The sequence below is a fragment of the Misgurnus anguillicaudatus genome, chromosome 23 (genome assembly GCF_027580225.2).
Source record: "Misgurnus anguillicaudatus chromosome 23, ASM2758022v2, whole genome shotgun sequence".
Taxonomy (NCBI): domain Eukaryota; kingdom Metazoa; phylum Chordata; class Actinopteri; order Cypriniformes; family Cobitidae; genus Misgurnus; species Misgurnus anguillicaudatus.
In genome coordinates this window covers 21019443-21031786 of record NC_073359.2, presented here as the reverse complement: position 1 = coordinate 21031786, position 12344 = coordinate 21019443, and the positions used below count along the sequence as shown (strand labels likewise).

General features: G+C 38.1%; 1 protein-coding gene across 1 annotated transcript in view; it reads right to left on the bottom strand.

Moving 5' to 3' along the window:
* Positions 1-12344, bottom strand: part of patj (PATJ crumbs cell polarity complex component) — a 122537-nt gene that overhangs the window by 109631 nt on the left and 562 nt on the right. The window contains exons 2-7 of the mRNA XM_073862180.1: positions 12066-12205; positions 11301-11355; positions 11025-11203; positions 8187-8360; positions 7971-8110; positions 5500-5680 (exon numbers count right to left, since the gene is read on the bottom strand). Of these exons, the coding sequence (XP_073718281.1) occupies positions 5500-5680; positions 7971-8110; positions 8187-8360; positions 11025-11203; positions 11301-11322 (696 nt within the window). The 5' untranslated portion in view covers positions 11323-11355; positions 12066-12205. The remainder of the gene's footprint in view (positions 1-5499; positions 5681-7970; positions 8111-8186; positions 8361-11024; positions 11204-11300; positions 11356-12065; positions 12206-12344) is intronic.

Here is a 12344-nt window from a genome sequence, read left to right as displayed (position 1 = left end):
ATTTTTCAACTCGTCACACGTCAAAGCTCAATTCGTGCGAAACGCGCCTTCCGCACCCCATGATGCCTATTCACGTCTTTGCATTGACTTAACGTGAAAATCACTCGCGCTTGCCGCCTCTTCCGCATCTGGTGTGAACACACAGTTAGTGGTAGCAAGTGTTGTTTTCGTCAACGATGACGAAATTATTTCGTTGATGCACCTTTTTTATGACGATAACGCGACGATGACCAGCTAAAAATGGCTCTAAGGTGACGAAAACATGACAAGACGGAACGAAAATGATTATAAGTCTGCAGTTCATGTCATTTCTGCCTATTTTGCGTGAAATCTGTCTGTTTTTAGCTAAAAAGTATCAGCAATGCTGCCGCTTCCTATCCTTGTTTTGGGTACGCCCACCACCCGGCTGCCGCCATGCCGCGCAACAGATTTCACACAACACCACCACACCTGCGGCTGTGGCGACTGGCGAGTTCAAAGGATCGTGACGGTGACGCCAATAAACGGAAACGACGAGATGATTTATGGACATACTTTCAGTATAATCCATCGGAAAGAAAAACGGAATGCATATTGGGAGATGACGGTAAATGTGGCCACAAACTAGGTGGGAAGAATACCACCAAACTTAAGCGGCACCTGAAGGCGCTAATATTTTTTTTAAAGGTAACTAACAAGTCACGCTGTTAACATATCATATACATTCAATTTTAAGATTTCATTCTAAGCTTAAGGTTTTACATGTATCTACTTGTCAAACCTAAGCCCATTTCCAATACTTTTTAACCTAAATTAATTTGTTAAAGACTACTTTTTTACTAAAAATTTACTTAAAGCAACACTATATAGTTTTTTTTACCTTTAAATAATGTCTCTAAAATTATTTCAGTGATAGAACAACTTTTAACTGGACAAAGTGTACTGTTGCTGCAACCTGAGCAGCCTCCTAGCTGCTACAAGCACACTCTGAAAGTGGCGGTGGAGGGTAGAGCACACAGCCCCGCCCCTCCCCCTGCCTGCAGAAGAGTGTCTGATACCAGGCACTGTTGCGCTTTACAACCACATGGGGGAGCTGTAAGTCATTTTTACATGAAAACTACATAGTGTTGCTTTAAACTTGACTAAAACCTTTTTTGCGTTTTCATAGACTAAAACTTGACTAAAACCTTTTTGTGTTTTCGTCGACTAAAACTTATTTATAAGTTTATAAGTGACTAAAATGTGACTAAAACTAAAAAGCATTTTTGTCCAAAAGACTCAGACTAAAACTAAAAGGGCTGCCAAAAACAACACTGGTGGTAGCATTGCGTTAGCAGCACAAAATGTCATTGTTTTAAACCCAGGAAACACATAATACTAAAATGTATACCTTGTAATGCACTGTTAGTCGCTTAAAAGCATCTGCCAAATTGATAAATGTAAATCTGTTCTGGAGTGAAGCACTTCACACTGTAATATCTTTCCCATCAGCAACCCGAACACAAAAAATACGACTACGATTCTGTACGCAAACAATCGTATTTCCTTCAAGCTACGACTTATGTAAACTATATTCTATACATTAGTGACAGTTAATGAGAAAACCACTGCTGGGAATTCTGGGAAAACATCTCTACTGGGGAAAAACCTGGATGTCATTTCTCTAGGAGTGGGAATCCAATTGCAGCGTATCACAAATCTCGTTTGCGTGAAACTTTCCGACGAAGTGTGATTAAGATTCAAGATATTTTCGAGGGCTTCTGAGGTCTTGGTCTGAAGAGAGAGGGAAAAGGCTAAGAGGGCAGGGGAAGTGAGGAAAAATATACCTCGGCTACATTTGCTTCTGCCCTCGTCCATTTAAGGACCGAGCGGTGGCCCCTTGGGCCCGAGCGACCTTAAATAGATAAATATTTTCTCAGCTTTAAACGATAAGAGGACAGATTGAGATGGAGTGGAAGGGGGGAACAGGGTTAGGGAGAGGACATAACGCATGCTTACGAAGTGACGTCTTCTTTACTGAGCTTTTAAGCCGACATATGATGACTGACACGAGTGATACAAGAGTATTTGACTGACAGGTAATGACACATAATGAGGAGACGGCACGTTTGGACAATTTTCGCTTAATCAAGGCCTGAATTCTGCATGAGCTTAAAGGACGAAACTCACGAAAACATGTCAGTTACATTTTAGCCCAGAATCATAACGGAAACTGCATTTTGCAAAACATATGATTGTTAAATTGTGATATTATTTTATGACAAGCATAATGTACATTTAAATGAGTAAAACCTAAAGCCAATGGCATGCTTAATAGTAATAAAAAAATCTTGATGGTCCTTTAAAAAACCTTTTTAATTACTATAATTACTAATATAACATTTTGACATTTGCGCACCCTCCACCCCGTTCTGCCTTTTGCTTGTCAAGTCCTGTTTGCGATAAAATCTATTTAATTTTATGAAGCCCACAAACAGACACTCAATCTGACTTATAAACAAGTTCAGCAGCATAGACTACTTCGTTGACATCTGGTGACAGATAGTTTGGCTAGGCAACAAGCAAATCGAATCACAACCAGATTTCTGTGTCCTGTGCTCCATTAAATGCAACCCCGAATGAAACGGCGCATGAATTAAACAAAAGTCTGGATCCGACATTCGGGACGTGGCCTTGAATTAAGAATATTAAACATTTCAAATTGAAAAAATACGGAGTAGAAACGTGTGGTGCGAAGACTGAACCTATGTCAAGTGGAAGTCATTAGTCAATCTCAAATTTTTTTGGCATTCATCCTGTGAGGACTCACTGTTCATTTAAGAAGCGTTAGTTTGGGCTATTTTAATTAAAAAAGATGAGGGAGAACCGGCATGTTTATTGTTGAAGGGATCGGTTAATACAGTTCACTCGACTGCCTATTGGTCTTTCCAGATTCATTATCTCAATCTTCTGCATTTCGTTCTTCTGCTTTTCGGCTGATACGGAGGTCTTTTAGATAAACCCTAGAACGTATGAATTAAGTCTCAAACTTTTTAGTTTAAGGATATACTATGATGTTTATTATAAATATGACACTATAATAATGGGAACAGTCTAAATAAACCTGAGCTTAGTTCAGGCTTATGTGCAGTTTAGCACTTAGACAGGCTGTGAATCTGTATATTAGTGTTAGTGATTAGTAATATTAGTGAACTTATTAAAAACATTATATATAGCAATATATACCATGCACTTTTTGCCATGCCCTACCGCATAGGATAAGATCAAACTTTCTTTAGCAACAATTAAGTTTTTCGAACATATGCAGGTTGATTTCCCCTGAATCTGTAAACACTGTAGCGCTATCGCTATTAAAACATTGCCATTGGCTTAAATAATAATAATAACACTGATTTTGGGGGGGGGTCCGCCTGCCTGACCAATGGCAGACATGGGAAGTTTTCTGAAATCTGCTTAAAGGAATAGTTTGGCCAAAAATGAAAATTACCCCATGATTTACTCATCCTGAAGCCACCCAAATTACATACGTCCATCGTTTTCACACGAACACATTTTTAAAAAATGTCCTAGATCTTCCAATCTTTGTAATAAATGAATATGGGGTCCGCTCCTTGAACCTTTTAACTGTCACTGTCCCACACGTGGGACGTTTGGCATTACATATATAAAACAATAATTTCTTAGTCTTAACCAGCGCTAAGTTTAACAAACTATATATCATTGGAAGGCTAAGAATGTAGTTTTTATATTTCAAAACAAGTTTTTATAAATAATGATGCAGTAACAGTAATTTATTAACTAGCATCGAGATTATGCAGCTAACCGTTGACACCTAGTGGCCTTTGTTGGTAAAACTACTAAAAGTATGACAAAAACCTCATTGTTTTTGAAAATATACTCATTTTCCAGCTCCCAAAGAGATTTTTATAGTTTTGGAATCCATTCAGCCGATCTCCAGGTCTGGCGCTACCATTTTTAGCATAGCTTAGCATAATCCTTTGAATTTGATTAGACCATTTAGCATCGTGCCCGAAAACAGTCCTCTGCCATTGAAAGATACTAAAGGCCGGGGTATACCTTTTACAGCTTTCCAAGTATACTCCCCGCGTCTAAACGCGGATGGCCGCGTTCGACACTATTCGCAATACAAATGATTTCTTATTCAAATTATTAGTCTAACAGGCCGTCAGGGCAGCACTGATTTGGCCACATTTACAGTACATTAAAATTTAGGATAGGTGAAAAAAGTAACCGATCCACCATTGCAAACACAGTTCAGAACCAACAAAAAGACAACAAAGAACAGGAATCAAACATTATGGTAAAAAACATGCTCCACACCTTTCTGTTCTTGAAAGAAGTTAAAATTAAAGAAGAAAAACGATAGTGTGTGTGCAAATGCTGTCTATTTCCTTTGTATAATTGTTTATAGTGGAGTGTCCTGTCGAAATATTTTCAGGCGCATGCGCTGTTGTACGCGGAATGTACCGCGGACCCTCCTGATGACGAAAATGACGTCATGCGACCGGTGCGCATACGCGGACGTCCCTAGTATACTTTCGGCTTAAGGGGACTATTGTCAGGCACTGCGTAATATTATTGCGCCTGCTGCAGTCATGTTACGACAGCAAAGTCGTTGATTATTACGCAAGAATGAGAATATAGTTCCTATCCATATCTGCCTAGAAAATCTACTTTTAATTTTATGCCGGTCTTAGTCCAAGATGTAACTACAGAAGAGTCAAGTTTTAAATAGGAAAAATATCAAAACTCTTTGATTATTTTTTGCGCGATGCAAAAAGATTCAATGGATTATGCTAAGTTATGCTAAAAGTGATACAGCCAGAACTGGAGATCAGCTGAATGGATTCCAAAACAGTAAAAATCAAAATTTTCTTTAACTTGAAATTTGGATCAGAGCTTGCTGAGACTTATTGCTTCATTTTGTAGCATTTTGGGGGTAAAACATTTTTATGTTTGTGTGTTTCAAATATAAAATATATACTTTACTGCATTATTTTTAATTTTTCTAAATGAACTTAAACTGCTATAACTTTTTTTTATTTAATATTCACGTGAAAAACTTTAAGTTGTCTTCCTTAAAAAGAGACTAAGATATTGTCCTCAACCCATGCCTTGCTCTCATTGGCTGTAGCTCATCGCATCACGTGACATTACAGGATGTCGGGTCATACGGCAGCTACAGATATTTATAATGCTTGTTCACACATAAAGATTGGCGAGTGCTGATTGACAGCTGATTTGCCCCAATCACAGTTGTCGAGCTCAATGACTTGCAAATCGGGCTTGAACTCCTCTAGTGTGAATTTGGCATAAGCCAACACGCCTCACCTTTAAAAACCCTAACAAAGCCAAATACTACATCTGCTATGCATCGCTTTAATGCATTTGAGAAACCTACCAAAATAAACTGAATCAAATATATCCTGGAGATCCATGCACAATACAAAGTTGTAGCTTAATACATCGAACAACCCAGAAGATTTGTTCTGACCATACCGTCTGAATGGGTCCAGATGTAGACAGCCTGGGTTTGGGAGCTGTGTCTCTGGCCACGACCAGCTCCACGCGATCTCTCTGCTGCTGTAGGAGAGCAATGGCCTGCTGCTGCGTCACGCTTTGATCCAGAGGAATCCCATTAATCGCTAGAATCTGATCGTTCTCCTGCAGTCGTCCATCCCTGGAGATCAGACATAACCCGGTGTAAACGACCACAAACATAAATGGTCTTCACCAAAATCCGGTGAACATTTTATGGTCGAGGCATTGCAAACCCGAAATGCAAATAATGGTAGAAAAATGGCTCTTAAGTTCCATTTTATTTAAATTTTAAATGCTTTATTTCACAATATGCAGTAGGGATGTCAATTTATGCAATTTCCCATATTCAATGATAGTTTAAATTAACTAACTAACAATCAATCAATTGAATAATCGTTAACTGTAATAGTGCAATAAGCCATTACAGCAGTGGCATATATTCAATGACATAAAGTGTGCGTTAAAACGCCAGCTTCCATTAGAAAACCTGCAACAGTGTTTAGCGTATAACGCCTCAGCCAGTCAATAATGATGATCAATAATATATGTTGTGGGCGTTCAGAGTGTAACGACAGTTTACATTTTAGTTTCTTGCTAGAATTTAAGATTACATTTTAATCAGTTCATTAAAAACGGCTTTTGGTCTCCTTTCCAGTGTATAGCAGCGTTGCTATGCTAATCTTTCAGGATTCCCTAAAGAGGGTCTTTGCTTTCAGTATCCTAACTGTATTTGCATTTTCTGTGTCAGACCCTATCAGATCCACTGCTGATGCCATTTCGTTGCGTTAGCAGCCAGCCTTGTCTCGCATTATGTTAAAAAGCCCAGGTGTGTGTTTGGCATTGAGCATCATTGTGATCATGGCTAGTTTAACTTCTGCGCGCTTGTTTCATTTTTTTCACCGGCTGTATGTGCTTTGCGCAGGCGATGCACACACGTGCTTGCTTTTTTGCTTTAAGTTTTTTGATTTAATTCTTAATGACAATTAATCAAAAATCAAATAATTGTTTAAGATGCAATTTGTATTATCTGCGCCGCTAGATGGCGCCAGATCAAATCAATAACAATGACGTTGTTTAATGACGCTCTGAAGCAGCGTGGAGTTATTGTATTTGTAGTCTTTAACTCAACCGCTGATGGCCATCAATCATACGCGAACGAGAAATCACGTTGACTTATAAGATAATCAAGTCTTATAAATGTTGCGTTTGATGACATTGTTTATTTCATTATGTAAGTTTATATGTGATGTTCAAAACGAAATTATTAGTCATAGATGTTACAGTATTAGTCCAAATTCGATGGTTAACACAGCACAGAATTAAGTTTTCAACTTACAATCTACAATGACTTTTCACATAATGTATTGACAGTACAAATCTTATTGTGAAGTGTCTTAAAATGACCATTTATATTGCTGTACAATAGCTCTTGATGTGCATATCGTCCGCAGGAAGCAACTCTGATTACAATCTACACACTAATGTTGTGATCAATATAATAGCATACGTTTTTTGAAGGGTTACGAATCAAAACAACTCACCCATCACGAAAAACACAAGCAGGATCAGAATCTCTGTCTAGTTAAATGTTGTCGCGAAGCTCTCTCTATCCAGATAATGCAACACTAAATTGATCCTCATTCTTTCATTCGTTTTGTTCCAAACTCTTCTTGGGTCATTTGGTTGGCCCGTACGCTTACAGGAGCTGACACAACCAGCGGCAGACGGTACAGAGATATCCATAAGTTCATAAGCAAGCGCGTAGCCCGACAGGCGCTAACGCATAGTTCCGCATTTGTCCACGACACTGGCTGAGTCCGAAAACTCAAAGCAGTGACTTGTTGCCTCGCTGCCTCATGAGGAAATGACTTCGGAGGCATGAAGGCAGCTCAGAGAAAGACTTTCGGACGCACTTCAAAGGCAGCGTGTTTGAAATATAAACAGAGAGCGCCTTTGTGATAACTAATCACATATTTGAAAACTACAATACTAATAGAAATGCAATTAAAATGTGTAAAAAGTGAAAATATACCTTTATTTACACTAAATTTGTGCTCCAGCCGCTTCCTTGGCCGCCATTTTATTTTTTCGAACTCGACCACTGTTGTCATGTGGTTTTTACGTCAGTAAAGGCGGTGACAAAGGGTCACATGGATATTAACGTCATTGACAGGAGACTGCACTGCCCCGTGTCAAAGTTTTCAATGGAAATTTTCTCACGATTTAAGAGTAGTTGAAAACATTACAGATATTGATAGTAATCAGCTGGACAAAATATATAACACTGGCCTAGTTTTTACTGCAAATATCTTACAAATTGCACCTTTAACATCCCTAACATGCAGTGTTAAAAATTAGCTTTACAAAAACGATAATAATGATAACAAAATACTGATAAGAAATTATTAAGAAAAGACACAAAGTCTTACCTGTCTGCGACGCTTCCTTGTTGCACCTGCCTGACGAAGACACCATGACTACCCACCCCTTCGGGTCTCAGGCCCACCACACTGAAGCCCAGACCTCCAGACAATGGCTTTTGTAGGCTGATTAACTCGATTTTCCTTCCCTATACCAAACAAAGATTTCATAAGTAATCTCGCATGAATGCAATTCAACCTGAATACAAAACTAAGACATCTTACCTTTGCGGCTACATTGATCCACCTCTGAAGCTGCTCTGCAGCCGCGTTTGTGGAGGTCGTATTGTTGGACACGACAGAACCGAGACTGCTGGATGGGCGACTGGCGCTGACGATCAACTGACCCTTTTTGGAGAAACTGAACTCACTGCAGGTGTCTGGTGGCAAACTGCTTAACTACACGCATGGAGAAGGGAAGAAAAAATTAATTTTATTTATTTATTTATTTATCGTTTAAATAGACTTAATTGAGGGCACACGCTTTCATAAGTATGCAGGTTGGAGTCTGGCCTATTCTATTCACAGCATCTTCTGTGCAATCATTTCCTCTTCTCTGTACCTCCAATAAAACTCCAATTCTGTAAACTAAAATTGTTTTTTATTTCCTAGCTCATCTCATATCTTGTCGGATCAGTTTCGGTTTAGAAATCATGTACCGCAACGATTACTCCCTGCAGAGAAACAACCGTGACCTAGAGGCAGAGGAAAGGAAAAAATCAATACATTCCTCTGCAGTATTTGCTAGTCCCAAACAGGTAATGTATTAATGACCTTTAGACTCACTCTGTGGGAACTTATCAGTCATGTGCTTATTTAGCCCGGGCTGACAGAGCAGCTTCCAGCCTATTTTATCGATACATCTCCGCCAAGGCAGTTAGTCAAACTGAGACAGTAGATATTAGTGCTTGATAGAAACTCTGGCTGTTGCCCGCCTCGACATACTTGATAGGTTTCTCGCTTGACGCATTCATAGGTACACATCTGACCTTCCTAGCACTTACAATATGAAGGCGAGCTTCCGTTATAGCCATTATCTTAATTTGGTGCACGGGTTGTTTATTGTAGAGAGGTTTCTTGTGTCAATAAAAACTCGGGCTGAATACAAATAAGCATGAGGGACTTTTAGCGGCTGGAGGACGAATTGCATTCTGGGATGGCTTTGGAATGAATGCGCTCGTTTTTTAAACGTTATCTGCGTCTTTATTATTGACGTCATTTCTAGCCTAAAGAATGTGGCATAATAAATACCAATTTAAGAATCAATAAAACTGCTAGTTTAATTTGACCTTGGATGCTTTCCAAGATTTCGGTGCATTGAAAGATATTAATAACACTTAGCAGCAATAACATTTATTACTATTAATAATAATAATTGTGACCCTGGAAGTCAACAATTGCCAATACATTGTAGGGGTCAAAATGATCAGTTTTTCCTTTAAGACAAAAATCATTAGGGTATTAAGTAATGATCACGTGCCATGAAGATATTTTTTGTAAAATTTCCCAGCATAAATATCTCAAAACTTTATTTTTGTGAGTGGAAGCAGTTGCTAAGTCCTTCATTTGGACAACTTTAAAAGGCAATTTTCTCATTGTTTTGATTTTTTTAGGGCTGCAACAACTAATTGACAAAATTGATCAAAAAAACAAAAACAAATAAAAAAATTTTTTTTTCTTATAATAGACGTATTGTCCGCATTAACCATGAGAAATAAATAAGATTATATTTTACTGCATATACAAAAAAATTGACAAAATCGATTATAATCAACAAATTTCTATATGTTGGTCCTGCACCAGCGTCGGACAGCAGGGACATGCATCCGCTTCATCCAGCACTTATAATTAAAATGTCAGGCGATGTTTCTTCATACAACGAAGATTAAAATAAGTTTATTAATATGTGGCTAAATGTATTCACAAGCACATCCTTGTAGGCTCAATAAATTTTTTTTTTTACATTTAAAGATGTTTTACTCAGGGCTGTCTAGATTAATCGCATACAAAATAAAAGTTTGTGCAGTGTGCGCACTGTGTGTAATTATTTTGTATATATAAATACACACACACGCGCATGCATGTATTTAAGAAACATAAATATAAATAAAAAATATATACATAAATAAAAAATATGTATGTGTGTATTTTTATATACATAATTATTAAAAACAATACACACACAAATACATTATGCAAACATAAACTTTTATTTTGTATGAGATTAATCGCAATTAATATTTTGATAGCCCTAGTTTTACTATTTAAAAGCTGTACAACCTTTTTTTATATTAAAATGCCAAAATCAAAAAGAATTTATTAGTAAAACTATGTAGTAGTGTGTAGCTTTGGCACTTTTAGTCCTTTATTTAGCTATAAGTGAAAAATTGAATTGAGTAAAAACTTAGGTTGGTATACGATTAGTTGATTAATTAAAAAATATATAAATATTTATATATAAAACAATCGCCTGATTAATCGATTATGAAAATAATCGTTAGTTGCAGCCTTCATTTTTTTGCACCCTCCCGATACATTTACACGGTGCGAAAGCGTTAACGCTTGACGGAAGGCTTGTCTGAAGCGTGGCCAACAGCCAATCACAGTGGCCGCAGCACATGCTCTGGTCTTCCATAAACGTAATTGGCTGGCTCTGCCTAGGTTATTTGCATAAGGCAATCTGATTGGCTGACGCACGCGTAGCAACTTGAAAAGTTGAGAAATTTTAAACTTCTGCCACGAGCAATGGCACTGACACGGCGCCGACGGATCCACAATTCAGTTCGGCAATGCATGATGTCACCCATTAAAAGTGAATGGAAACGTGTGAATGTACCGTCAGATTCCACATTTTCAAATAGTTGTATCTCTACCAAATATTGTCCTATCCTAACAGACCATACATCAATAAAAAGCTTATTTTACCCTTTGTGGTCAAGGGTCACAATGATCATAACTATTAGTATTATTACTCTGTTATAAACAAACATCAGTCCATTACACAACACTTAAAGATTATAAGTGTTTAAATAGTTGTAATTAATGTGTATGCAAAAGTCTCGCCTGGTCTTTAAGCTGTTTGACGGAGTGCTGCAGGGTGAGTATATGTCCAAACAGAGGACTCTGCAAGGCTTCCTTAAGCATCCCAAGCCGGTCGCTGTGGCTCAGCTCATCTCTCTGCACGAGCTTGGACTGCAACCTCTCCAGGGCCTGAAGGACCTGCTGTCGATCTGAAGCCGACACTGAGTTTTAAGCACACAAAGACGTCAAGACATCACAGAGGGAATGATTAAATAGATTGTACGTTTGATCGCATGTGAATCAGCGAGGATACAATACCTGTCGGTACGTTCTCGTACATAGCTGCTGCTTTGAATATTCAGTGCTGACTGGCCTGTGAAAGGAGAAAGATGCTTTTGAACTTAAGTGGGACCTTTAGTACAAATGACACTCATAAAAAAAGAGCATAATGCACTAATCTGCCATTAACCTTAAATCAAGTGGCCTGCTCATGGGCACGATGGCAGAGTTTCTCACATCTTTTGCCAAATAAATTTTAGTCATTAAAAATATATTTTTTGAAGTTGAATAACCTGAAGCTTTGTTTCTAAATACCCAGGGAATAGATAGATAGATAGACAGATAGACAGATAGATAGACAGATAGACAGATAGATAGATAGATAGATAGATAGATATTTTAGTATAAGGCCATATCTACAACCGCTACTTCACCTAACCACAACGTGTCACGCCTCAACAATCATCCAAAAGATGCCAAAACAGAGAATTTCAACATAAACGTCCATGTTAAACATTCAATAATCCACTATCTTACTTTTTTTAACACACACAATGTAATTTGGGCTAACAGAATACATAAACAAGCACTGGGTTTCACTTCATATGGCACTGCGAATACCGATCAGCAACTTACATCGAAGTACCGCGAGAGCGATTCTAGAATACAGCTTTCGAATCGGTCTCGCGGTACTTCGATGTTATTTGCCGATCGGTCTGCGCAGCGCCACACGAAGTCGAACACACCCAACTATCAAAGTGAGTTTCTATTCGTGCCATCAACACAAATTAATCTCATACTTACAAAAAATATTTGTGTCGATCTTGACTCGGTGTTAATTCACGTCGCTGTCAATATATGTTCCCTTATCAAACATCCTCCTGCATTTTAAATGTTGTTTTGGACTGAGATTGAAAGCGAGTCTTCACCTGCTCTCGTCTCACCTGAAACCCGGAAGTGCGTAATCGTCACTCAAGTATCCATTAACTTGTTTCACATCAAATAGCAGTATTATCACAATAAAACTAAAATATATCTATAAGTAAAAGAGATGTTTGTCTCAACAGCATGTAATCGTGTAAA